The following is a 27853-nucleotide window of genomic DNA, read 5'->3' on the forward strand; positions in this document are numbered from 1 at the left end:
CCTATTCATCCCTGCAATTCTTTCCCATGTTGGAAATTCTTTTCAGCCTATCTTGTTATTCATTTTTCTCTTTCTATCCGGTGTGTTCAAGATATTTCAGTAGTTTCTCGTTTTCAATTCTTTTAATTATTTCGAGATGCTCAGCCTCATCTAGTTTTCTTTATATCGGTACAATATCAATCTTTCTAGCAATCTTTTCTAACAGTGGTTTCTTTGAGTGGGCCCATAACCCACAGGTTTTTCCCAGGTTCTTTTAACTCTTGTAATCTTTTCCGGAGATCTTTAATTCTTTTCAACTATGACGTAAGTATGAATTTCATCTGTCATATTCTTTCTTAAGATCTATTCGAATTATTCTCATATTTGACCCAACCTTGCATTTTTCTTTATTCCGGAGTGTCTTAGTTATTCTTGGTGATGTTCTTCTCGTCATTCTCTCCATTGAAAATTCGAAGGAGTGTTTTTCTCGAATCTTGGTCTATTCTCTTGGAGATTCGTCATTTCAGCTACGTGTTGTCATTTTGAATTTATTTTCAATCGTGAGTAATCCCTTTCTTGCTATCCGGTGGTTTTCTGAGTTGTTTTCATTCTCGTTCCTCCGAAGGCCATCATTTTAGAAGATTCTTCGTTCTTAGCTTTCAGCTTTCATCCTCAATTCTTCTCAATTGTTGTCTCTTCGTTCGTCTCTCGTTTATCCGGTGCCTTGTTCTAGTTTTTCTGTTAGCTGGCTCATGAGCTTTTCATTCTCATGTATCTCCATTAATTCGTGGTGTTCCCATGTAATTGTGAATTCTTACCAGTGCTTCCTTCAATTATGCTTCAAGTGGTGCTTATCTATCTCTCTCTTCAAGTTTCCTTCAAGAAGAATAAGTGGTATGCTAAATCCGTTGCTTGTCATCAATTAAACTTGATGAAGGACTAGCATAACATAATTCTTATTCTTGTTAATAGTAATCTGAATTCTTCTTCCGGAGCGGCTCACGATATCAATTCCTTTTTCTCAAGTGTGCTTATCTTTTCTTTTCCGGAGTTTCAAGTTCTTTTAAGTATCTCTTTGTGAGGCTTCTTCTAAATCCTGGCAAGGTCATAATCTTATTCTTTTCTACCTTGTTATCTTTGCGTCGTTCATTTGTATACGGAGGTCCTTCATGGTGGTTCATCAAGGTTTTAATCCATTTTCAAGTGTTCTTCAAGATTCTTGTTGGAGAACCTCAAGTATCCTTCTCTTGCATTTCCAAGTGCATTTGTTCTTCCTTTATCCTTTGAGGTGGTATTATAGCGTTCTTGTTAGTGTAGGAGCCTCGAAGAGTTTTCCTTTCAAGAATAAGATAACTAAATCCACCAATTCTATGATCATGAGATATTTTCAACCCATGTTTTCTTCTTTGAGCTATCTTGGTTTGGATTTCACCTAAAGCTTTTCCTATGGATTGTTGCTATCATGGCGCTTGTCATTAATTCAAGTTCTCAATGTATCCTCTTGGTGTAAGAAATTGTTCATATCTTGCTTCTCCCAATCAATCCTTGTTTCTGTTAGTGGCTGGTTGTCACTTCATTAGTTTGACAGGTGTCCATAAGCCCACTACTATCTTGTTCTTTTCGTTGTTGTTTTTTCCAACAACTCCGTTCAATTCTTCTTGCAATGATGATTGCCAAGTTCATTGGAGTTAGTAGTTGTCATTCCTTTCTTCATTCTCTTCTTCCGTATGAGCTAGTTCCTATTCTATTGTTCCGGAGGCATTGTGATATTGCTCTTTTGGGTCTATTTTGTTGTTCTACCAAGATCATGGTGTTCCCTTGCTCTACTTAGTTGTTTGTGGTGCATATTGTGTAATTCTCTCTTCTTATCGAATTTTTTGTCCCATTTTCCTACCGCAGTGCTGCCGAAATTATCCGTGAATTCTTGATTGTTTCTCATATCATTCCTCATCGCTTGGCAACCTTCAAGGATCATTGGTTTCACTCGTTTGTCAAAGAAGCGACTAAGTCTTTACCTCTTGTTCTTTCTCATCCTCTCCCCCCTTTCATTCTTGGATCTCGAGGCGAGATCCTCTTGTAGTGTAGGAGAGTTGAGACAGCCCGATGCCGACGTTCCAAAAGATTCCCCCTTCTTTCCGTTTTCGTCGTGTGTCTATTTCTTTTGTCGCATCTTCATGCGCATCATCTGCATTGCATCGGCATCTCCGTTGCCGCCAGTTTTCAAAATTGCGTCCGTTGTAAGTTATCGGTTCTCGTCGTTGTCCGTTCTGAGCCCGACCGCACACGCACGCGTCCGCGGCACCGTCGTAACCCTGTTTTTAAAGCGTGTATAAAACTTTCTCCGATTGAGCTGGAATTTGTCGTGCGGTATTATTTATATATGGGTAGGCCGCCTGTCAAGTTTCGTCGCGATCGGAGTTCGTCTGGTACCCGAACGGTCGACCGTAGCGGCACCGTATTCGGTGTACCGTCGGACGTGTTTCGGTGTTTTAAATCTTGTTGCCACGCCGCGCAATTTCCCTCTCACCCCTACATAGCCCATCTACACAGGTCAGTAGTGCCACCTAGCCACTTCCTCCGTTTGTGGTCATCGGATCGCGATCGGACGGACGAGGTCCACCCCACCAGAGGCCAACCCTATATAAGCTCCACCCCCCCCCCCCCTAGAGAGACCTCTCTCACTCTCTAGGTTTTCCCCCATGTAAAATTGCAGCCACCCCCTAGCAAAACTCCAACTTCAAGTCCCACTTCTTCCAATCCCGAAATCCACTCCTCCCCTTCATTTTCAGCCCTCAGATCCACAATTAGAGGCCTAATTTTTCGTCTCCTAGCCCTGCCAGACATTGTCCATGGCCGCCGGACATTGTCCGGGCGACCACAGGAGATCCATGCCTTGGCCAGCTCCTCCCGAGCTCCACCAAGGCCTCTCCTCGCCGCCCCACCACCGGCCGCCGCGGGCAGCCCCGCTAGCCGCCTCACGCGCGCCGTCGCAGTGGCCCCGCCGCCTTGCCTCCCCGCCGGGTGCGCCAGAGCCCGCGCCCCGCAGCTCGCCTCGCTGGAGCCATGGATCTCACAGCCAACTTCGGCCGGAGTGGCCCGCCGCCACCCTCGGTTCCAGCCGGAGCAGCCGCCGCCGTCGTCGCGCCGGCCACCGGACCGGTCCCGCCCCGCCGGATCCGCCTCCTCGCGTCGTCCCCGGCCACCTGCGGCGTCGCCTTCGCCGGTTCCAGTCCCGGCCGCCGCCACGGCCTAGCTCCCGTTCGAGGGACGAGCCGCTCGATCGAGCGAGCGCTCCTGCGCCTGGGCCTCGCCCGCGTGGGCCGTTGACCCCTTCCCCGAGCCGGCCCAGATCGGCCTGCCTCGCCTCAGCCCTATCCAACCGGCCCATCTGCACCTCCTCTCAGATCCGGCCCAAGAGCCGTGGTGAGCCACTTCCCCCTCTATAGCATTAGGTAAATTAGGCCCAGTAGTTTTTTTTACCTTTTTAGGGATTTTCGGAATATATTAAATTCCAGAAAATAGGTAAATATTTAAACAGCCGTAGTTAATTAACCGTGTATCGAATCGCGACGTTTTGTATATGGTTTTGGCGTAGAATTTCGCGTAGAATACGATTATCCAACTTGCATAATTACTTGAGGTAGTTTGAAGTGCCTAATGCATCGTTTTGCATGCTGATTCAATAGGATCCGATCCGTAGTTATTTCTCGTGCGTGTCCGGCTTACCCGTATACCGTAGATTAAATGTCCATGTTTTAGGGACCATTAATCCATGTATTTTAGAGCGGTCATTTGTATTTTTGCGTGTAGGAAATTGCCTCTAGTTTATTTTACCGTATATAGGTTATTTTCCCGCATTTATGTGTGACTTTATTTTGTTGCGCAACCCCACATATTTTATATGTTTCCGGGGTAGAAAAATCTATGGGATTTTTTTGTGCAATTAGTTTTAGTTTTTGAGTAAGTTAGTTCCGCGATATTTTGCCGTGATGCCCTTTTGTTTAATTCGTAGGATTTATTCCGTGCTTCGTTTGAAGGAGTTGCCAACTAGGGAATTGTTCTTGGGTGTTTTGGCTAGCCCCTGGTATTTTTGGTTGCAATAGATATGCATGTTTAGGTGGTGTTTGCTTGCTCTCAAGTTGCTAGAAATAGTGCTGATTTGGAGGAGCTGAAATATTTCTAAGTCTGGAATCTGTTATATTTTGTTGCTGTCTTGTTTTGCTTCTAGCTTGTGATCTGTAGCTCTTTTGAGGTTGGTCCAATGGAGTTAGTTGTACCCCTTGTGTTCCTCTAGTATACTGTAAATTTTCATGCCATTTGGAGTCCTGTAGCTATAGGTTTTGCTGCTGTCAATATGCCTTCAGATCGAAAACTAAATTTTCATGAGGTGTAATTTTCACCAAGTCTGAAATAGTGTGTGAGATGCCATGTTGTGACTTCTTTCCCTAGTGATCCTTGATTCCATGCTAGTTGTTGTTATTTTTTTGTAGTAGTGCGTCTTGCCCTCTTTCGTGCCATGCTTTGCTTGAGTTTATCGGAGTTGTGTAGCTCGTAGTTGTGGGCGTAGAAAATGCTATGTGGCTGATTTTGGCAGATTGTAGTCATTTCTTGTTTTGCTCGTAGTTTTCGAACCGTAGCTCCGTTTTGATCGTGTCCTACATGAAACTTGCTTAGAATAGCGTGTAGTTTCATTTTCTCTTGCTGGTTGTATGTTTTGAAGTGCTCGTGACCGCCGTTGCACACATATTGCATTCATGCCATCATATCTTGCGGTGCTTGTATCTTTTGAACCGTAGCTCCGTTGGAGATGTTATTTATGTGTAGATTGCTTGAAATGACGCATAGAATCATGTGAACCTATTTTTTTTATGTTTAACAACCAATTAAATGTGTTAGTTCAGATCTGGACAGAATTGTAAATTAATTTGTGAGGTCGTTTCGGAGGTGCTATAAGACATTTCCGACCTCATTTAAAATGCCTAGATAGGTAGTTTAATTTCCGCTTCACCTCTAGCCATGTTTAACCACATTTAATATTGTCGTTTATCTAATCGGGATAGAACTAAATAATTAAACGTGGAGTTTCGTCAATATGCAACTCGTTGCATATTGAACTTCACTTAATGTGTAGTGTTTGATTGTGTGATTTAGCATGCCGTGACTTGCATATTTTCAGCTGCTCATGCATCATTTGTGTTGTGCATCATGTGGTGAATTTCGTGTGATGATTTGTGTTTCCGGTTTGCTTCGTCTCGATAGAGCTCCGCACGCGTGTCGGATTGTGAGGACCCGTTCGACTACGTCGGTTCGTCTGCTTCACGGAGGCATTCTTCTTCCAAGCGGGATCTTAGGCAAGATGACCATTTCCCTAGATACCATTACTATCATTGCCATGCTAGTTTATCGCTTCTATCGATTATGTCGCGTTGCCTACCACATGTTAGATATCAGCCTCTCAACAATGCCATGATTACCTTCAACCTGTTCGACCTAGCAAATCACTGATTGGCCATGTTACCGCTTGCTTAACTATGGTGTTAGCGTTGCTAGTTGCAGGTGCAGTTGCTTCCATGTGATAACATGGGTCCCTTGTCATATCACCTTATATTAATGCTATTTAATTTAATGGACCTATATACTTGGTAAAAGGTGGAAGGCTCGGCCTTTCTAGCCTGGTGTTTTGTTCCACCTTTGCCCCCTTAGTTTTCGGCTACCGGTGTTATGTTCCATAAATGAGCGCTCCTAACACGATCGGGGTTGTTATGGGGACCCCCTTGATAATTCGTTTTAGATTAAGACTGGTCTGGCAAGGCCCAACTTTGGTACTACATTTGCCTAAACACCTAATAAAATTGCATAGGGACTTTCCGGGCCCCGAGGATAATTTAATCAACTCCCGGGCGAGTGCTCCTCATGAGTGTTGGTCCAAATTGGCAGACTACGGGGCCACCGCGGGGCAACCCGAGGTTTGTTTCTCCTAGTGTGACCCATCCGTCATGTCCTGAGAACGAGGTACGCGACTCCTATCGGGAACGTCGACACGTTGGGCGGCCTTGCTGGATTAGTTTTACCTTTGACGGAATATCTTGTGCATCGGGATTCCGGTGATGCTTTGGGTAATCTCAGAGTTGAGGTTTTCCACTAGGGAATCCGAGGAGATCGCGAGCTTCGTGATTGAGTATTTCTATGCGGCTTGTGGTAATTTGTGATGGACTAGTTGGAGCACCCCTGCAGGGTTAAATCTTTTTGGAAAGCCGTGCCCGCGGTTATGTGGCAACATGGGAACTTTGTTTAACACTGGTTCTAGATAACTTGAAGTAACTTAATTAAAACATGCCAACTGTGTGCGTAACCGTGACTGTCTCTTTCGTGAGTTCCTTCTGTGATCGAGGACACGGTGGGGTTATGTCTGACGTAGGTAGGTGTTCAGGATCATTCATTTGATCATCAGTAGTTCACGTCCGTTATGCGTAGATCTTCCCCCTCTTATTTCCTTGTACTCGTAAGTTTAGCCACCAAATATATGTTTAGCCGCTGCTGCAACCTCACCACTTATCCATACCTTACCCATTAAGCTTTGCTAGTCTTGATACCTTTGGAAATGAGATTGCTGAGTCCCCTGTGGCTCACAGATTACTACAACACCAGTTGCAGGTACAGGTAATGGTTACTTGACGCGAGCGCGTTGATTGTTCATTTGGAGTTGCTTCTTCTTCTTCTTCTTCATCGATTTAGGATGGTTTCCAGGCCGGCAGCCTGGGATAGCAAGGATGGACGTCGTTCTTCTTTTGTCGTTTGTTTTCATCCGTAGTCGGACCCTGCTCTTACTCCTGATGATTATGTAATGTACTGATGTGACTCTGATGTAGCTTGTGGCGAGTGTAAGCCAACTCTTTATATATCTCTTCTTTTCAGTACATATATTTGTAACGATATCCATTCTTGCGACACAACGAGATGCGCTTCTATCCCTGACGAGGCCCTCGTGCCAAATTGAGGATAGGGTCGCATCTTGGGCGTGACATGCATGAAGTGCTTGACACAGTTTCTTATCCAATCATTGTGGGAGGAGATTTTAATCTCATCTGATCTGCTGCTGATAAAAGCAGTGGCAATATTAACCAATCTATTGCTTTTCTTTTCAATGATTGGGTCAATAAATGGGGTGTGCTGGAGATTAATGTTGCTAATAGGAAATTTACCTGGAGCAACAACCAGGACGATCCCATTTATGCTACTATTGATAGAGTTTTTGTATCCCCTTCCTGGGATGCTCTTTTTCCTTTGTCAACTCTAAAAGCCCTTCCGAGAATTGGAAGTGACCACACACCTCTTATGATTGATACATTGGCTAGGAGAATTGCATCTCCAAAATTATTCAGATTTGAGAAGTGGTGGTTAGATCAACCTGATTTTAAAAACATAGTTGAGAATTCATGGAAAAACCCAGTCTCTGTGAGAGGTGCTATAGAAGTTTGGATGTGTAAATCTAACCGTCTTAGGAAGAAGATTAAAGGCTGGAGTATCAATATTGACTCTGCCATTAAGAGGAAAAAGAAAGACCTGATTCAAGAGTTTGACATTTTAGATGTGTTTGCCGAGAATGATCGCAGTTCTGCGGAGGATAAAACTAGGATGAGAGAAATCAAGTTGGAACTTGAGAGTATTATGAGGAAAGAGGAGACTGCCTTGTGGCAGAGATCTAGAGATCGTAGAATTAAAGATGGTGACAAGAATAATGCGTATTTCCACGCTCTAGCTAATCATAGACATCGTAAGAATCATTTAACGGAGTTAGTTAGAGATCATGGGACTGTGCATACCATGGGGGAGATGTTAGATGTGGCGACTTCTTTTTATAAATATTTATTTAGCCACGAAGAGAGACATAACATTCATCTGGGGCCTTCCTTTTGGAAGGAGGAGGAGTTGATTTCTGATGAAGAAAATGAGAATCTTCAGAAAAACATCTCTGAGATGGAAGTAAAAGAGGCCATCTTTGGCTCTTATAGTAATGGTGCTCCTGGTCCTGATGGGTATTCCTTTTTATTTTATCAAACATTTTGGGATCTTTTAAAAACTGACTTTATGGCTATGGTCAAAGATTTTGAAGAGGGTAGGTTAGATATTCATAGACTCAATTTTGCGTTGATTGTTTTGATTCCTAAAGAGCCTGGAGCCAATACTATGAAGAAATTTAGACCAATCAGCTTGAGTAACTGTGCGGTTAAAATTTTCTCTAAAATTCTTACCAACAGATTATATCCTATTAGTGATAGATTAATCTCTCCTAATCAAACTGCTTTTATTAAAGGGAGATATATCCTTGAGAGTGTGGTGCTAGCTCATGAAGTTATCCACGAGATTAAAAAATCTGAGATGCATGGGCTTGTGCTCAAATTAGATTATGAGAAAGCATATGATAGAGTTAGTTGGGATTTCCTGTTTGAGATGCTGGAATCCCTTGGTTTTGGTGCTAAATGGATCTCTTGGATTAAATGCCTGTTATTACAAAGCACCTTTAGTGTGCGGATCAATGATACTACCGGTCCTTACTTTGTTGGTGGTAAAGGTCTTAAACAAGGTGATCCTATCTCCCCTATACTATTCAATCTCGTTGGTGATGTATTTTCTAAAATGCTTATCAAAGCTTCCTCGTGTGGGTTGATCTCGGGCCTATTAGGTAATATCATTCCACGGGGAGTTGTTAGTCTCCAATATGCAGATGATACTCTCCTCTTTCTAGAGGATTCATATGATAAAGCTAGAAATTTTAAATGGATCTTATCCTGTTTTGAAAATTTGTGGGGAATGAAAATTAATTTTCATAAAAGTGATCTCATTACTATTAACGTGGTTGAGGATAGAGCGAAGTTTTTTGCCCAGATTTTATGTTGCAATTTGGGATCTTTTCCTATTAAATACTTGGGAGTCCCTTTACATTATGATAAATTGAGAAAGGAGGACCTCCAACCTTTGATTGACAGAATCATTAAAGGTATATCTGGCTGATTGGGTAGATACTTAACATATAGAGGCAAGATTATCCTGTTGTGTGCTTGCATTGTGAGTATTCCGGCCTATCTAATGGCAGTCATGAAATTTCCAAAATGGGCCATTAAAGCTATTAATTCCCAGATGTCTCACTTCTTATGGCGGAACATGGGGGAACAACATAAGTATCACCTAGCCCATTGGGGCCTGGTTTCTAGGAAGAAAGAGTTTGGTGGTTTGGGGATACCCAACATTAGAGAATTTAATATGGCCTTACTAGCTTCATGGGGAAAAATATTTTTTAATGATGTGGATAGTGACTGGAAGAAAATTCTGAGATATAAATACAATGTGTCTAACCCAAATATACTCTAGTCTAGACAGCAGGGAGGCTCTCCCTTTTGAAAGAGTGTAACCTGGGCTTTGAATGCTACTAGAACCTTATATAGATGGAAAATTGGTAATGGTAATCATATTAGTTTTTGGCATGACATTTGTGCTGGAGATTGTTCTTTGAAAGTAAGATTTTGGAGCCTATTTGAGATATGTAATCAACAGGACTGTACAGTTTCTCAGGTCTGGAATGGGACATCTCTTAGGTTGTCCTTTAGAAGGTGTGTAGATAATAATGGTATGAATGACTGGAATAAGCTCATTGATTTTATTAAGAGCTTTTGCCTAACTGATCTACATGATAAACCAATCTGGGAGTTAGAATCTAATGGGATCTACTCTGTACGCTCCTTCTACAAGTTTATAAACTTTGGTGGTGTGGTTTCTCCTTTTGGAGATAGCTTATGGAAATCTTTGTGCCCTCAAAGTATTCATGTGCTCCTTTGGCTATGTTTGTATAATAAAATATTAACCAGAGATCATGTTGCTAAAAGGAAACACCTTGATGATTTGACGTGCTTGTTTTGTAATGAACCTGAATCTATACAACACCTTTTCTTTGAGTGCATTAATGTTGGTGTTATTTGGACAACTATATCTGAATTTTTTCATTGCAATAGAATGCGTTGTTTTCGTGATGTAGCTTCCCTTTGGAAACTGAATAAGAGGGAAAATTTGCTCAATATGATTATTGTTGCCTCCTTGTGGAGTGTTTGGACACTAAGAAATGAATTTTGCTTCCAGGGGCGCACTTGGAGAGGTCTAGGCTGCGTCCTTGTCAAGTTAAAAGGGATTTTGCAACAATGGTCGGCTCTTTGCGACGCTGCTCAAATGGTTATACTGAAGAACTTCGTCACAATGCTGGACAGGCACTGGGGAGAGCTGCTGAGGATCGCCTGGAGTAGGGATCAAAGCTGATTCTTCTCTTCTCTATCTGGATGTAATATATAAGAGTTGTTTCGGTGGTTTAAATTTGTAGCTGGGCTGAGTAATTGTCTTCCTTTCCTAAGAAAGGGCGATAGGGAGGATGACCTACAGGTTTGAAAGACGTAATCGTTTCGATGCAATGTTTGTTCTGGTTTTTGCTCTGCTTCAATAAAATGGGGCAGGGGGAAACCCCTTTCTTTCAAAAAAGAAATGAACCGTATCCAAACAAGATCTATGGAAGGAAAATGCATGACTTTTTCTTTCTTCCACAAAGGGAAAAAGGATGAAGTTTCACCTGGTTGCTGTGGCCACACTTCTTCTTGCGGCAGTTTGTAGCTCTAAGAGGTAGCCGAGCATAGCACCTGCAAGGGAATAGTGACAAAACGCTAATTAGGATAATCACATCCATATGATACGCAGATACCGCGGTGGAACCTCCTTCTAAAAGAAGAAAAAAGGTTGATAATCGCTGCATTGCATCACGCATCTCACTTCTCTCTTACGGTACACATCACCACCCTACTTGTCAAGAGCTAAATCATGTACACAAACACATCAATTAGGAAATGGTGTGACGGGATCAAACGGTGCCTACTTTTATCACATGCAATGATCGATGTGTGAAGAAAAGCTAAACAAGTTGGGGCTTATCTTGCTGGATCAATTAATCTCTCCGGTTCATGAGCAGGTCATTTTCATCTTCTAGAGAGCCTCACACTTAAGGAATGATCTGGTTATAGGTAAGGGGAAGAAATCTATCTCCGTCTCTGCTAATTATGTGGAAAAATATTGGTCGTCGTTCTCGTCTTGCCAATTCAATGTAGAGTTGATTTCTAACGTCAGATTTAAGAGAGTTGTGGCTGATTTAAGAACAATCACTACTGCAAGTGTGGGGGTCGTTACCAAAAACTTTACAGGTGAACTCACTGTCACGTCATGGGATTATACTGGCTCGTGTGCCAGTGTTGATGAAGCTGAGCTCCAAGCCTGCCTCACCAGTCTCTATACCGGTATCACTCTTCATAAGCCTATTTTGTTGGAGACTGGCTACTCGTTTGTGCTTTCGTTTCTAGCAAATGAAAACCTTGACAGGTCGTCCTTCACTGACCTGAAGAAGGAAGCTATATCCATTTCTAAACTGCTTCAGAATTTTCAGCTGAAAAAGATCAATTGGAAGACAAATGAGGTCGCACACCAAATTGCTAAATATAGCTTTGATACTAGGCGGGATGGTATTCTTTGTAATAGTTTTTCGACCTATGTGGCTAATGCTGTAATGAACGATGGTAATATTTTTTTTACCTAATGAGAGGTGTTTTCAAAAGAACAAATAAGTAGGAGCTAGTGCAACAAGTGCGCCACGGCAGCGTTTCGGGAGGGCTTTTTTTAGGAACCGGTAGAATCATTGCCTTTTTTAATATAGAAGGAATGGTGAAAAGATGCAATTTACAGAGGGGCGAGCGTTTTTAGGGAACGTCGCAAAAACCGCAAAACGACCGATCTAGAAACTAGTTTAGCCAATGCCCGCAGTTGGCAGGCTTCCAGAGAACGCCAGATCACGCTGATTAATTGCGTCAATGGCAAATTCCGCCACCTCGCGGTGCGTCAGTCGGTGTCGAGTGAACACGCGCCTATTTTGCTCCTTTCAGATCGACCATAGCGTGTAGATGATTCTCCCACTGCATCTCTTGCGCACCTACTTGGGTTGTGATTTCAGTTTCTTGCCCCACCAGTCGGACACGTTTCCTGGCTCCAGAAGGAAGCCGGAGATTGGAACACCTTCATTTCTCCATGTGTTCACCTAGTTTCAGACCGCGGTCATCAAGAGACAGTCTTTGCAGAGATGAGTTGCAGTTTCTGGCTGCTGAAGACATAGCAGGCACCTAGGATCGTGAGGCCATCCCCTCACAGCGAGCAAATCCGCGGTGAGGATTCTTCCATGTAGAGCTAGCCACGCAAAGAACTTGCATTTGGGCTCAGCTTTTGCGGACCAGACCTTGGCCGTGTCGAAACGTGAGTAAGAGCCAAAGAATTGTGCGTCGTGGGCTGAGGCAGCAGAGCATGCCCAGAGGTGGTTAAGTTCCAATGGATGTTGTCCTCCTGGGCAGGGAGTAGGGTGATCTGAGTGATCAGATTGTAGAGAGACACAAATTCTCCCAGTTATTGAATGGTTTGAAGTCTGGCCACCGCCCTGATTGAGTTCTAGTTCATTAGCTCTTTGTGCACCGATCTGTTTTTTCTGGAGGTAATCTTGTAAAGCTCTGGAGCTAGAAGCTTGAGTGGGTCATCTTCGGTCCAGTTGTCATGCCAGAAGAGGGTCATATGCCCATTGCCCAGCGTAATCGAGGTGCACGCGCGAAAGAGGTTCATGTCTGCCTGGTCACACGATAACTCCGATCCCACCCACGGCCTCTTTGGATCAGTCCATTGCAACCACGGCCACCGGAGGCGCAGGGCACGGCTAAATTTCTCCAGGTCCTTGATCCCAAGACCGCCCAAATGCATCGGGCGACAGACGGTCTTCCAGTTAACAAGGGAGTGGCGTCCGAGGGCTTGACGAACTTTAAACCTTTCTTTTTTATGAGAGGTTCATTTAAGGTTGGTGGTGATCAATCGACGAGTTTTGAGAAAGATACCTCGTTGGGTGACACTATAGTACCCCTGCAATTCCTATCTTTTATATTATTGTGGTTAGCAAGGAGACCACGACGGCATCTGTCTTGGGGACGAGCCAATTGAATATTCAATTTCACAGAGCCTTATTTGGTGGCAAATGAACTAGGTGGGTCAATTTGGTTAGTAGGTTGATGTTGATCAATTTAACTGAGATGTTTGTAGCATTCCGATGAAGATTGACTTAACAATGGTGCCTTTACCGTGAAATCTATGTATGTGGATTATATAAAGTTTGGTCTATTTTTCGACCAACACATGTGTGAAAAACAAAAGGCTCTTCCAGAAATCAAAGTTATTATAGGAATATCAAATATAATTTTGCAAAACGTAATTTGCAGGGTAGTACAAAATGTTTTCTTGTGATGAAGAGGAAACAATTCATCTTATCTATTTGCTACACTGATTTGGGTCATCATTCATGTTATTTTCAATTTATCACGACCAACAAGTATACCAAATTTGCTTGACAATTGGTTAGGGCATCTCCAGCGTGGAGCCTTAGATCGCCAGCATACGTCTGGGCACAGTTGTCCGAACATAGCAAATCATCCAATATTGTTCTGCATTTGTCCACGGACCGGTCCGGGTGGCCGTTTTCTCACAAACCGGAAGCAATCAGGGTGCTTTGCGGAAGTACTTACATCCGACATGTAGGACTTCACACCTTCGGCCCATCCAAAACCGAGGTTGGCCCCGTGCATTTCGAGCGTTCCGCATTGTTCTGGTGCCAACCCCCCTCTCCCCACCTTCTCCGCTACCATCCCCGCCGCTTTCCACCACAGTTCCTGCCCTTTTCGTCGTCGCCGACGCAGGTCCGTATGAAAAGCTTTCGAAAACGGTGGAGGTGGAGGACCCGGAGAAAGTGGCTCCAAGAAGATTAACTTGGCGACATTCAATAGACATGTGCGAACATTTAGGAGGATGCAGTTGGATGGCGGATTTCCACATCTGTGTCTATTTTAGGACAATGTGTTGGGGATGCCTTAGCTCATCTCCAACGATGAACCCTAAATTTCCTCATGCATTCGTCCGTAGAAATGCAGGAAGCCAAACATCCAATGCCATCCTCATATGTCCGGTTATATTTTGGAAGAATTTAAACGAAAAATAACAAATGTAATGCATATTTGAACTAGGGATGGCAATGGATACCCATTATCCATGTACCCTGCGGGTAAAAAACCCTATTAGAGTAAGGGTATGGGATAAAAATTTACCCATGGATTTATAAATAGAAAAATCTAAAACCCATCGGGTAGAACGGGTACGGATATGGGATCATATAACCCATACTCATATACCCATGTACCCATACAAAATCTATGTAAACTCAAAATTATTTCTACAATCTACACTATGTCAATAATTTGTGAACTAAAAGTGTATGCCTATGTGTTATTGTTTATGACTATATGATCGATGTTGTTTTATAAGAATGTGTTGTAGTTATAATCTATCTTTGTAAACTATATGATACAATGAAGTTTATAACTATAAGTTGTTTAAATTGATGTTATGCAAATATAGGTAATTTTACCCGCGGGTACCCGTCTACCCGTCGGGTAACGGGTATGGGAAAAAATTGTACCCGTTGACAGCTATGGATGAGGGTAGTTATGGATAAGGGTGATGGATAATCTCAGACGGGAAAGGTAAGGGTATGAAGAGGCTCCACCCGTATCCATACCCTACGGGTGTCATCCCTAATTTGAAAGCACCGAACAGTATTCATTTATGCTCGCACGTTTTCCAAAATGACTGTGTATCGTATGCAGAGACCGGGTATACCTTTTTTTTCAAAAGGAAAGAGAAAATACGTACTTGCAGCAGATCATCTTGTTGGCGTTGTACTTTTCCGCGAGGACTCTCAGGCCGGGGGCGTATTTGTAGAAGCACCAGCCTCCGCCAAGGCGCAGCACGAGGTGGATCGTGGACTCCTTCTGGACACCGTAGTCGGCCAGGGTGCACCCGTCCGGCAGCTGCTTCCCGGCGTAGACGAGACGCTGCTGCTCCGGCGAGATTCCTACGACGACGACGATCGACGGTAATTGATGAATTAAAGAAAAAACAAGCCGTTGCGTTGGGCATGGACGCACGCGCGGTATATACCTTCCTTGTCCTGGATCTCGGACTTGACATCGTCGACGGTGTAGCTGCTCTCGACCTCCAGGGTGGTGGTCTTCCCCGCCGGCGTCTTGACGAAGATCTGCATCGTCCTCGGTTACTCTCTCCCCTTGGTGCTTTCTTTCCACCTTGGTTCTTGCTTCCGTTGCGGTCTTACGCTATTTCGCCGGCGGCCACGTTCCGCTCCGTAACTCGTGCGTCAAGTTTCCCGTTTTCCGCCCCGAAACCGGAAGCGCGCCCGTCAAGTCACAGAGGCGTAAAAATGGTACACCGTATACTGTAACTGCTACCACCACGTCGTCTCTGAGCGGGGCGAACGCATCAGCATCTGTCGTGGGGCAGAGATGTGGATCTGGTCAGCAATGCTACACGTACATAAGTTTACATGGGTTTATAAAAAGATAGATTTTGATTAAAGATTAAGAAAAATGAGGGCCCCCCTTCCTCCTTGAAAATGAGAGGAGGGGTGTTTAGTTTGAAAGAAATAATCCTAGTCAACGTGTAACCTTATGTAACTTTTTGTATGTCTAGCATTTTTGAAATCTGATCCATTACCAATCGAGTATATGCTACACCGACGGACCCTTACAGGCTTTTACGAGATGAGTTGAAGCTAGCAAATTATGATTGGATTAAGGAAAGTGAGGAGCCCCACCCACCTAAAGAATAGGGGTGCATGTTTAGTTAGTTAGAGCATCTCCAACAGACGCGCGAAAAGGGGCGCGCGCGGTAAACCGCCATTTTAGCGCGCGGGACGGAATGGCGCTACAGCGGCGGTGGGAAAACAGCGCGCGCGGTAACCGGTTGCGCGCGCGCGAAAAGGCGGCAGCTCACGCGTCATTTTTGCTGCGCCGCTTCGCGCGCGCCTATAAAAGCGCAGCTCTGCCGCTCCCTCGCGCCGCCACCGCTCCACTCTCTCTCTCCCTCTGCCTCTCGCGCCACCGCCGCTCCAGCGCGCCGCCACCGCTTCAGCGCCCCGCCCCCGACGCGCCACCATGCCGCCGCGCCGCCATTCTGCGTCCGGCTACCGCGGCGTCCGCGAGCGCCCCAACGGCGGGTTCTACGCCGAGATACGCTCCGGCGATCTCCGGCTTAGCCTCGGCACGTACGACACGGCGCACGAGGCCGCCCGCGCGTTCGACGCGGCGGCGTGGCGCCTAGGAAGGCCGCGCCGCCAAATGAACTTCCAGGACGTCTACACGCTCCAGCAGGCGTTAGACGTCGCCCCGCCGCCTCGTGTAAACTCCGCACAAGACCGTGCGGAGCACACTGCGCGACAGCGCCGCCTCCTCGTCGCCCAGGAGGACGAGCGGGTCATGGCGGATTGGCGCCGACGCCACCCGGAGGATGTCGCCTACGAGCAGAGTTATTGGGCAAGGCGCCGCGAGGAGGACACGCGCCGACGCCGCAAGGAGCGGTTGGACAAGCGTCGGCGGAAGGCATTGGCAAGTGCGCAGGCCGACCTCGTCAATGCAGGCGGGAGCTCCTTCTTCACTGAAGAAGACGAGCGTTGGTTCGACATTTGGCTGTCAACCTCTGACGACACCAACGACGATGATGATGGTGCAGATGATTGGAGCGACTGGGATTAGTTTTTATGTTTTCGAACTATCTAGCACCGAATTATCTATCTATGTTTTCGAACTACCTATCAAGTTGCAATCTATGTAAAATAACTTTGTATGCTTTTTATTTGAATGCAATCTATTTAAAAAATGGTTTACACGCGCTATATTTTTGGACACTGCTGGAGCGGCGCGCGCTGTGCATTATAGCGCGGCTGCTGGAGCATGCGTCTAACCCCGTGCTAAACCAGCCGAAGCGCGCGCGGCAAACGCATTTTTTGACGCGGCGCGAAGCGCGGCTGTTGAAGATGCTCTTAGAAAGTAGCCTTTAGAAGCGTATAAAACTCCGTACGTCTAGCATTTTTGTAAATAAAAGATTGCTGGACGTACGAGGTTTTACAGCTACTTTCTAACCAACTAAACATGCATCCTTGATTTTCAGGCAGGTGGAGCCCCTCACTTCCCCTTAACCCAATCATAATTTGCTAGCTTCAACTCATCTTGTAAAAGTCTGTAAGTGTCCGTCGGTGTGGATCCGGCAAAGCTAGGATTCAGCAGCACCTAACGTTTGAGTATGGGCTAACAGCCGTCGGCGCAGCATGTGTTCACCTACTCTTCTCCTGCCTGCCTGACACGTACAGTACAAAAGCAACCACCTCTATATATATACAAGACTCGTAGCTAAGGTATTAGGCACAAGGACGTACGGAAGCAATGGCGCCTTGTGAGGAGCTGCAGGAGGAGGTGGCTCGCTCCGGCCCGGCCCTCATCGTCGGCGCCACCGGCTACATCGGCCGTTTCGTCGCCGAGGCCTGCCTCGACAGCGGCCGCCGGACCTTCATCCTCGTCCGCCCCGGTAACGCCTGCCCCGCGCGCGCCGCCTCCGTCGACGCGCTCCTCCGCAAAGGCGCCTTCGTCGTCGAGGTATTTGGAATTTTTAAATGCAGGCACCCACCCATATATACGTATCGTATGTACTAGTACAGGTGTTCGACGACGTATGCGCCCTCTGAAATGCCAGGGCCGCGTCGACGGGAAAGACGGCAAGAGGTCCGTGGAGACGGCGCTCCGCGCGCACGGCATTGAGGTGGTGATCTCGGTCATGGGCGGCGCCAACATCCTCGACCAGCTCGGCCTCATCAAGGCCATCCAGGCCGCCGGCACCGTCAAGGTACGTACGTACGCATGCATGCCCACCGTGATTCCCCTAGCTACGTGCTCTTGCTCACACGCCTGCCTGCATGCATGCATGATCGAGTGCTCACACGCCTGCATGCATGATCGACTTGTATCTATGTGCACGGCAGAGGTTTCTGCCGTCGGAGTTCGGGCACGACGTGGACAGGGCGCGGCCGGTGGGGGCCGGGCTGGGGTTCTACGAGGAGAAGCGGCGCGTCCGGCGGGCGGCGGAGGCGGCCGGCGTGCCCTACACCTACATCTGCTGCAACTCCATCGCCGGCTGGCCCTACTTCGACAACATGCACCCGTCCGAGGTGCGCCCGCCGCTCGACCGCTTCCAGATCTACGGCGACGGCACCGTCAGAGGTCCACCCCACCCACGCCTCACATTTTTTCCTTCACCATCGTCGTCGTCACATAGTATTATACACAGTCAATGCAAAAAATTCTGATGGGAGGTTTTGCATGCATGCACAGCGTTCTTCGTGGCCGGAACCGACATTGGCAAGTTCACGGTGAAGGCCGCGTACGACGCCCGGAGCGTCAACAAGGCCGTCCACTTCCGGCCAGCCTGCAACCTCCTCAGCACCAACGAGATGGCCTGCCTGTGGGAGAGCAAGATCGGCCGCACGCTGCCGCGCGTCACGCTTAGCAAGGAGGAGCTGCTCGCCATGGCCGCAGGTACTCATCAACTCAAGCACCTTGAAATAGACAATGCACTACTTATATACCTCACTGGCTAGCTGGGAAAGATTCAAGATAATTTTGGCTTGAAAATCCGGCGCATTGCAGAGGACATCATCCCGGAGAGCATAGTCGCGTCGCTGACGCACGACATCTTTATCAACGGCTGCCAGACCAACTTCGGCATCGACGGGTCCAGAGACATTGAGATATCCAGCCTTTACCCCGACATTCCCTTCAGGACGATTGACGAATGCTTCGACGACTACGCTCGTGGCCTCCACCTGGAGGAAGAAGCTGAAGAGAGCAAGAAAAGCAACGCGCCCATGGTGGAGATATTGGCAGTTTATCCTACGTGTGCTTGATCGAGATCGACAAGAGTGTAACTCGGCAACATTATTTGTCTCGCCTTGCTTTTCTATACTGTTTGAGGCCCTGTTTGGATTATTCTTTTCCCTTAAAATACCCCTTTTAAAAATACACGTCTCCGCCCTTCGTTTTGTTTCCGGCCCAAAATCGCTCTTGGCCAGTAAAGGCATACATAGTGGTTGAGAATATATGTCTTATGTTAAGCTTGTCATGTATAATGTATAGATGTCAATAAAACATGATGTATAACCGGTTATTTCTTCTAAATATGTAATGAAAGATTTGTTGCTTATATATCTCTTTTTTTCACATGAAGAGATCACCTCTTCATAAATAAAAAGATAATCATTTTCTTCTTGTTTCTCTCTCATTCACCTTAGCATCTATCTCATCCACCTCAACATTTATCATGTAATACTAGAAGCGTTTGGCACGCTTTGTTATGTCGTTTTCCCGGATGGACTGCGACATTCTCACACAACCTATCACACTCAACACACAGACATGCATCAACGTTGGCCTGCTTAGATAAACATCCATGACATGTAAAAATGGTTTGACAGGCCCCTACTATATAGTATTCGTGGTTATAATGATCCATCATATTACAAGGAAACTACGGTTGATCATTACTACATATCAGCACAACAAAATACAACACAACAAGGTAAAAGTGGGCAAAGATTTTGTTTAGGGTTCCGATAAGGGCCACATGTGTGACATGAATCAATTCCGCCCATACTTATGGGTTAAAAGAGGTCGGGCCAAACGACCTTGTAGCCACCCATTGTGACATGTCAATCATTTTATTTCTTAAAAAAAATGCATGCAAACAGGGACAAAAATAGATGACATTAGCAGGAATTTTTTGAATTTTTCAAACTTTAAAATGTTTTATCTCTTACATGAAAATTTTGATTGAAAAACCATTTTCATCATTAAATTTGTCGCGACAAGATCTTTAAAATTAGATCTCATATCGATATATTTTGATAGCTTTTTTGAAGGGTTAAAAGTTATCATATCTATTACACATAAATTGTCATTATGATTACACTGAAGTTGTCGTGATATATTTCAACTACTTTTTTCTATTTTTAAAATAAATTTTAACATGTTATAAAAAAGAATTAAGAAACTAAACTTGCCATGATGAATTACTAAAATTTGTCATGATCCATGAAATGATTTCGCCATGGTTCACAAGTAAAAAAGAAATATGTCGTCATTTACTTTAAAAATACACGGTCAATGACTCAAAATTACCATGAACCATAAACTAAAATTGCCATGATGAATTACTTAAATTTGTCATGATACAGGCACTAAAATTTGTCATGATTAATACAAAAAATGTTTTCATGTTTAAAATACTAGAATTGCCATGATCAAAATACTAAAATTGCCATGATCTATACTCAATTTTTCATGATGAATTATTAAATATTGTCATGATCCATGAGTTAAACTTGCTGTAGTTAGTTACTAACATTTGCCATGATCAATTAATAAAAAATGTCATAAAAAATAATTAAATACAAGATAGCTTTATATTAAAAAAAATAGATGAAACCTATCATAACAACTTTATAATAAAAAGAACATCATGGGTCACTAATCCACGAGGAAACGGCCGTCACAAGAGCAAGCATTGGCGGTTCACAAAAAGAAGACACCCAACAGCCAATTAAAAAGAAACCAACACCCAACAGCCAATTAAAAAGAAACCAACATGTCAAGTCTGTCAACAACAAGCCACTCTAATGTACCACCACCCTCTAAAGCAACAACTAATAACAGCCATACAATCGAGTGAGAAGAACACACCACCCCTTGTAAAGGACAGCCAACAAAGGAAGGAAAAAACATCACCCCCAGCCGATGAGCTCTCAATCACCCATCAGCCAACTAAAAAGAGACCAACATCAATCCAGGCTAGACTCGTCAAGTCTGTCAACAACGAGAAATATGGAGGCAGACAGGATGCGCATGGCACACACATCAGAATTACTAGCACGTTTCGAGTAACACAAGAGCGTTCTTAAAAACTCTTCAGCACTTTACAGGCATGTCTACGTCAGAAATGGTGAATTTTCACCTGGAACAACAACATATCTCAATATCATACATCTACGACTCAGTTCATATCCTAGTCAGTTCGGTATACAAATGTTGTCTAGGCTGGCCACCGTTTTACACGCTTTGTCCTCAGAAAGCCATGCTTGTAGGACTCCAGTCCAGTATGAGCATTCATTTCATCACTTCTCGCATTTCAACAAAAACTTGATGCTAAAACTGAGAATAAACAGCCATATGTACCTCAACCAATCACGTCCGCATAGGGGGCCCTCATCTTGGCATTAGTTGGGCGCACCGTCAGGCTGTTGGGGGTTGTCTGCAACCACTTGACGCCTCTGACGCTCTCTCAAGTATAGGACAGTCACAAGGCAAGCAAATAGAGTCAATATTGTTGCGTTCCCTTCATCCATCAGAACATCTTCCACCCATTCCTCAACTACAGGGTATATCTCCGGCAGCGAGTCGATAAAATGAACCTGAAATTAAAGAGAGATTTAGCTACGAAATGCAAGGAGTAAAACAATCTAGCATGATTGCAATACTCAATATGACAAGACTATGATGTTGATACAAATACGGGATGCAGAGTAAAGAACAAAAGGCATACATCAACCATCAGGTGGCTATGGATGAACAGTGAAGTTGGCATATGTAGTGTCAATCTTGGTAGAGCATAACTCTAGGTAACTGAGAGAACTAGAGGTGGTAAAGAAATCACGAGCTCTGAAGCACAGACCAAAGCATAAGGCAGTCAACTACATTGTGGTTGCTGTAAGCACGGTATTTCAAAACTAAAAATAACTTGTATTTGGAAGATGCTAGGGTTCGTTCCATATAAGCAAACCAGTGGGAACCAGCCAGAAACCAAAAAAGATGAGCAGCAGGGAACGAATGAGAAATTGACCAACAAACAAGTTGCCAGATAATAGATGCTTAAACAATAATAGAAATTACTCCCTCCGCTCCAAAATAAGTGTCGCAGTTTTGAACTGGGGTTAGTTCAAAACAGCGACACTTTTTATGGATTGAAGGTAGTACCAAATAAGGAAACCAACTTGAAATATAGTGCTCCATAAAGAAATATAAGAGTGTTTAGATCACTACTTTAGTGATCTATAAACGCTCTTATATTTCTTTACAGAGGGAGTACCTACAAGTGAACTATATAGATATTCCCTAAGATCAAAATTAATTGACGCAGCTCTAGTACAACTTTAGGATATTTCTTGTATACAAAGAGAAAATAATGTCTTACCACAAAACTGCCAGCATAGTTTTTCCTTATCCATAGACTAGTAAGTGCAAGCATGACAGGAAGCTTAGCTGCTGAATCCACCTCCACGGCCTGATCATAATATCTTTTTGCCAAGTGCAGATCAAGGGGAAGTCCATGACCGTGCTCATGCATGTACCCAAGGTTAAACATGGCCTGGGCATTAGACTGTGATTGAGCATGCATGTATGCTTCTGCTGCACGTTCATAGTCTCTCCCTACACCCTGTAACACAGGACAGATTCAATATGTCATTTCAGCAATGATATATACTATGAAAAGTCTCCAGAGAGCTCAGAGTCCCCTAGTACCTCTGAAATGCAAAAGCAAATTTAGAAGCAGAAACCAGACTCCACAACTATGTTGCGGGCGCATCCCATTTTTCAAATACTTTCATATGTGAATTTAGAAGCCCTGTTTTGCTTAGTTATCCAAATAGTGATTTTGGACAAGTTGTCTCATCAAACATGACAGTTGGTTAATCTCAAAAGATATTCTGTACAAAGTGCATAACTTCATAGAGACAGATGGCTTATATTGGATGCAAACATTCAGAACACAAACCTAAGGCACTTTATATTATTGTTTGCCGTGTTTTTAACAATCTGTAGTAGTCATACTAAGAGAAAAAAGCAAAAAATATGAGAACCCACATCTCAAACATAAAATATTAGAATTCGTAAAACATATGGTGCTCGATGTGAATTTGTTAAGTAATTTTAGCAGAAGCCTGCAATCATCTAGATAGGTTCAAGAGGCGGACTTCAGAAACGTGTTATACCAACAAAAAGTAAGGACATTTCACATACCCGGCCATAGTAGTAGGCATCACCAATCAACAGAGCAGCATGCTCGTTACCCTGCTCAGATGCTTGCCACCACAAAGCATGTGCACGGAGATGTCTTTCCATATCTGAACAGAAGCCAGATTCCCCCATGCAAATATGTTCATCGCCATATCTATCAAGAATCCAGGCGGCATTGCTTTGGGCAACCTCATACCCAAGATCTGCCATTCTAGAATATAAGAGCAATGCCTTCCCTATGTCACCTTTTAAATAAGATTCTAGAGCCCACCTAGACATCGAGCTCCAGGGGCCCCTCTCAGCAACAGATTTGTACAGAACTGTTGCCTGAAACAAAAAGACTAATGATTCAGCCCTTTGATAATAATATTTCAAACAATTCATGTTTCCCTAAAGGTTCAAAAAAAAAGTTTCCTTATTTGTATCATGACAGATTAATATCATTAGAACAATCGACAAAGTATGTTTTAGTATTAATGCTTCTGTAAAATCAGCCTTCTATCTTGCTTTACAGAAACAAGAGCTTGATCTGCCCGAGCAGACGGTTTTCTATTCAATCTTGCAACTGGAAATATATACTTTAGCATTACATGCCACTTCTTCAATAAATAGACTATAATCCATTCAAGCAGACATAAGGATGACAAAGAGCACATGCACTCTAAATCTAAAGATGGTGCACATGCAAGAAAATAACATAAAATAGGCAAGTAATCACACCTGCTATAGCACCATAAAATAATGCAGGCTTGGCGTATTCTAGCATACAACTATCACGGAGCATTCAGCAACACTTCCATACAGATGCACTTACAAGCTATTTCATGAGTTCCAAATCAGATTCTTTGCTTGGATAAAAGAAGCAAGTGAAAACAAGTTATGTTTGCCATTTACATGGGAGGATGAAGATTGAAATAGTGATATTGTCATGTGGTTTATATGTTTAGGCGTCATCTTATATCTATAATGTAAGCATATTTGCTTTGTAATTTGAATGTTTCACTTTAAGATTGATTCTTTTAATTTGACTTCTTGAAATATAGCAGAGCCCGCTGTGCCCAGTGTGTTGTAGCAACATCATCTGCTACAAGAAAACACTTAGTTACCCAATACACTTACTTATACTACACACTATTTAAACATTGTGTGAGACATTGACTGGTAGGAAATTATTCCTATGGATCCATTCAACTTGTAGGTTGTAGCCTCAGGAACTGAATCAATTTAGAAAGTTTGGCAAGATATACCCATATCGGATGTGATAAATTCATAACGGAACTGGAATTTAACATTTGGGGTAAGACTTCCAACACCGGGTTTCTATGAGTAGGAAAAAGCGTCGAGGCATAAAATGAGAGCACCTTAGGTGCTATGGTGGCCTAATTACGCATGGCTCATGAGGGCATCCCTGTCTCATACACTGATGATGATTTGATAAAAGAATGCTCACTGAAGCATCATATATAATTGTGACATTTGAAGATTTAATTCGGCAATTGATAGAACAAAATCATTACCATATGGAGGTTCCTCTTAAGACCAATTCCTTTTTGGAACAGCTTTGCCACTTGATAGATAGCTTTTGGTTGCCCCGCATTTACTGCACGTAGAAAATAATTGCATGCTGTCATCACATCCCTCTTTACACCAATACCCTTTAGGTATAGAACCCCAAGGTTGTAATAACCCCCATGCTCTTTATGCTCAGCTGCAATTTCAAAATATTCCTTTGCCTACAAAAAGGTCAGTAAAGAAAAGTAAGTTCCTCGAGTTTACAGTACATTGATTATTGCAATACAGAACTATGTATTGTTGAAACCAGCAAGAGAGTGAAATGTCTAATTTTGTGACCTGTGTTTGTTACAAGTAAATTGAAATTTACATGTCTTAGCATTTATTAAAACTAATAGTGCAGAACTGCGGAACATTGTCTAATAGGACTCCTAGACCACAACACAGCGGCAGCGCTGAAGCAAATCAGGACATAGCTAATAGGACTCCTAGACCTAATACTAATATTTCTTAACAACTGTCTATGGAATAAGTCATGCATTGACAAAAAAAGTTGTATGCCTTGATCAAATATGTTCGCTTTGTATCTCCACGGCAACAAGAACGCCAGCAAACTTGCATGTCCAGACTGCTGTGAAGTCAGACTTGAGTTCCTGTCTACTAAGATGTGTAGCAGTATAATTTACCAAAACAGACTATAGAAAATCTAGCTGGCAGGCAGTATCTCTATCCAATAACAAAGATAGCAGCAATCATGGTGAAAATGTAACCACATAATATTTAGTGCAGGCAAGTCTAGCAGCGGACACAGTCCACAGCAACAAGCTTATAGTGTAGAGGAATTATGACCTACTCAACTGCATTCCAAATTCTAATACATAATACTTACTTTTGTCAAGTTCTTCTCCACCCCATAGCCTTTCACATAGAGATAACCCAGTCCATTGTAAGCTGAGTACTGTTCCTGCTTTGCTGCAAGTCTCAACCACCTGTATGCTAGGGTGTAGTTTCTTTCCACTCCAGCACCTCTAGCAAAGATCTCCCCCATAAGCTCCATAGCGCGAGGCTCGTCTTTTTCCACAGCCTTAGAGAACCAATGATATGATTTGCCATAATCACGTCTGAGTCCTCGTAGTCCATAGTAGTATAGAAGCCCTAATTTGTACATTGCAGCAGCATTGCCTCGTTGTGCCTGGTACTCTGTGATTTGAAAATCTTCATCATCCTCACCACGGGACTTCCTCAAGGCCTCCTTGTTTTCTTCAGTTCCACTGTGCAGCCGAACTGGTTCAATCACTGGTGGCTCCTTCGAGATTAAGGAGCTTGTCAGTGCAGCTTCTGCAAGTTCGGCATATAGTGTGACTGCCTCTTCATACATCTGTAAAAGCAAATCGTTCAAGTCAACAATATCCAATATTAGCAATAACATTGAGCCAAACTTAAACGTGTCCCAGACGGTCCAAATCATCTGCATAGACCATATATATCAATTGAAACTGCAGTGGCAAAACCAGAGTGAAGACAATTGAAAGACGTAATGCCACATCATACCTAATCAGATATCAAAGCACCAGATTTCAGACTATAAAACTGAAACAACGATAGTAAGGCATTCATGTGTTTCAATACAGTTCTGAAATGTCACGAAGATTGCACGATAAAGACAAGCAAGCCAAAGCAATGACATAAATCGGCAAGAAGCTACATGAGCTGAGATTGATGACACCTGGTGCAACCAAAACACTATACCCTTTTCCTTTATTGCGTGCAACCAAAACACAACGGTTGTCAAGATAACCGTTAAACAGATATCCACTGAGATACATATGTCATACGAAAGTTAGCAGCTTTTTATAGTAGGAAATTGGCACGATATATACCTCTAACCGACAAACTTGAACACTAACAACAAAACAAAGCTTGACATTCTTACTTACATCATAAAAGAAAATTATTGGCAGATATGAGTCCAGTATGTACAAGGGCATTGGCATGTGAGACTTAATTGCCTGCCAGAGGACTTTCGGGGCATTTTAGAAACTACATGGTCGAAAAAGAAACAATACAACTGAATTTCATCGGCCTGATTTGTGTTATTCACAGGAATTCATTGGTCCTAAATAAATATGGCCCCATTACTACAGCTCGGAAGATGATAAAGACAGAATGCCGGTTAGACATAACATCACACGCCCGTAAACAAATTTGCTGCAACATTGGAGGTAAAAATCAAAATCATGTTGAGAGTTACATGTACTAACTAGCAATACTATACGCTACCACTTACAAATTTAACAAAACTAAGCCAACGACTAAAAACGTTCTAAAACACCGAGTAAAAGAACCCATGGAGACAAAAAATCACATATGTCTGATGTTAATCATGTGAGGCATATCCCTTCAATGCAAGCACATAGCTAGCCCCATACAAATCACTCAATCACGGAATCCCCATGGTTGAGGCTGTTAACCATGTGGGGATGATCGGCTTGATGCAAGCTAGTTAGCTAACCCCCATAAAAAATCCCCCAGTCGCAGAATCCCCATGAAAATTAGTTAATTGCATGAGCAAGCAAACAATCGAACCGAACCACCTCACCTCCTGGCGGAAATAGGCGTAGGCGAGGGCCATCTTAGACTGGAGGTCCCCTGCGTCGGCGGCGAATTTGTGCAGCAGGAACGCGCGCGAGCGGGACACCGGGCGCGTCATTCCAGCTCCGGAGAGGAACGCCAGCGCTGACTGTGCGCCGGGGTGTCCCCCGGCGGCCGCAGCCTCGATCTGAGCGGACGCAGTTGAGAAAGCGGCTTCGTCCCCCGAGGATGCCGCGGAGATCATGGCGCGGGCGCCCGCGACAAAGAGCGCATCGGACGGTGGGTCCGGCTGATCGCCCGACGGGGAGGGGGTGGTGGGGTCAAGGAGGGGGATCCAGGAGGACGGGGAGAGGAGGGGGTCGGTGGCGGGGGAGTCGTCGGCGAAGTCATCCCACTCCTCGCTGTCGCCGTCGGCGGGTGGCAGCGAGGGGTGCGCGCCGGAGGGGTCCTTGAGGAAGTCTTCGCCGGAGAGGACCAGAACGAAGGGACGTACGGCGGCGGTGCGGGGGAGGAGAACGGAGACGGTGAGGACGGCGAGTAGGAGGAGACGGCGGTGGAGTGCGCCGGCCATCGGAGGAGAACCAGACGAGATCCCTGTGCTACAGTGAGTCTGGAATTTAGGGGGTGCTAACCAATAAGACTGACAGGTGGGGCTCGAGTTGAGGTGGCCAACGACGGCGCGTCACGTATTGGCGGTGACG

General features: G+C 44.3%; 3 protein-coding genes across 3 annotated transcripts; 1 reads left to right on the plus strand and 2 right to left on the minus strand.

Annotated features, from left to right (window-relative positions):
* Positions 1–316: 316 nt before the first annotated feature.
* LOC123450654 (ubiquitin-like) lies at positions 317–15215 on the minus strand. The gene is made up of 5 exons (XM_045127797.1): positions 15079–15215; positions 14791–14992; positions 10589–10655; positions 703–754; positions 317–342 (listed from the first exon to the last, which is right to left on the minus strand). The coding sequence occupies exons 1-5, from the start codon at positions 15179–15181 to the stop codon at positions 317–319; spliced, it is 450 nt and encodes a 149-aa protein (XP_044983732.1). The 5' UTR covers positions 15182–15215.
* A 2140-nt stretch (positions 15216–17355) lies between these two features.
* LOC123446679 (leucoanthocyanidin reductase-like) lies at positions 17356–19184 on the plus strand. Its single transcript, XM_045123238.1, has 5 exons — positions 17356–17582; positions 17680–17829; positions 17966–18203; positions 18315–18518; positions 18630–19184. Exons 1-5 carry the CDS (start codon positions 17373–17375, stop codon positions 18884–18886), a joined length of 1059 nt encoding a protein of 352 aa, XP_044979173.1. The 5' UTR covers positions 17356–17372; the 3' UTR covers positions 18887–19184.
* Positions 19185–20874: 1690 nt separating this feature from the next.
* On the minus strand, positions 20875–27784 carry LOC123449107 (ERAD-associated E3 ubiquitin-protein ligase component HRD3). The gene is made up of 6 exons (XM_045126195.1): positions 27160–27784; positions 25450–25938; positions 24566–24781; positions 23052–23375; positions 22225–22467; positions 20875–21445 (listed from the first exon to the last, which is right to left on the minus strand). The coding sequence occupies exons 1-6, from the start codon at positions 27721–27723 to the stop codon at positions 21251–21253; spliced, it is 2031 nt and encodes a 676-aa protein (XP_044982130.1). The 5' UTR covers positions 27724–27784; the 3' UTR covers positions 20875–21250.
* Positions 27785–27853: the final 69 nt, after the last annotated feature.

Source organism: Hordeum vulgare, chromosome 4H (genome assembly GCF_904849725.1).
Source record: "Hordeum vulgare subsp. vulgare chromosome 4H, MorexV3_pseudomolecules_assembly, whole genome shotgun sequence".
In the NCBI taxonomy this organism is placed as follows: Eukaryota; Viridiplantae; Streptophyta; class Magnoliopsida; order Poales; family Poaceae; genus Hordeum; species Hordeum vulgare.

What these genes read in the sequence shown, in the direction of transcription:
- LOC123450654 (XM_045127797.1), bottom strand. Translation starts at nt 15,181, where the DNA reads ATGCAGATCTTCGTCAAGACGCCGGCGGGGAAGACCACCACCCTGGAG. An exon ending in AACAAGATGATCTGCTGCAA is followed by an intron (nt 10,656 to 14,790) that starts GTACGTATTTTC and finishes ATTCCCTTGCAG; the next exon opens with GTGCTATGCTCGGCTACCTC. An exon ending in AGTGTGGCCACAGCAACCAG is followed by an intron (nt 755 to 10,588) that starts GTGAAACTTCAT and finishes GAATTAATGGAG; the next exon opens with ATACATGAGAATGAAAAGCT.
- LOC123446679 (XM_045123238.1), top strand. Translation starts at nt 17,373, where the DNA reads ATGGCGCCTTGTGAGGAGCTGCAGGAGGAGGTGGCTCGCTCCGGCCCG. An exon ending in AAGGCGCCTTCGTCGTCGAG is followed by an intron (nt 17,583 to 17,679) that starts GTATTTGGAATT and finishes CTGAAATGCCAG; the next exon opens with GGCCGCGTCGACGGGAAAGA. An exon ending in CGGCGACGGCACCGTCAGAG is followed by an intron (nt 18,204 to 18,314) that starts GTCCACCCCACC and finishes ATGCATGCACAG; the next exon opens with CGTTCTTCGTGGCCGGAACC.
- LOC123449107 (XM_045126195.1), bottom strand. Translation starts at nt 27,723, where the DNA reads ATGGCCGGCGCACTCCACCGCCGTCTCCTCCTACTCGCCGTCCTCACC. An exon ending in TGGAGAAGAACTTGACAAAA is followed by an intron (nt 24,782 to 25,449) that starts GTAAGTATTATG and finishes ACCTTTTTGTAG; the next exon opens with GCAAAGGAATATTTTGAAAT. An exon ending in TTAAGAGGAACCTCCATATG is followed by an intron (nt 23,376 to 24,565) that starts GTAATGATTTTG and finishes TTTTTGTTTCAG; the next exon opens with GCAACAGTTCTGTACAAATC.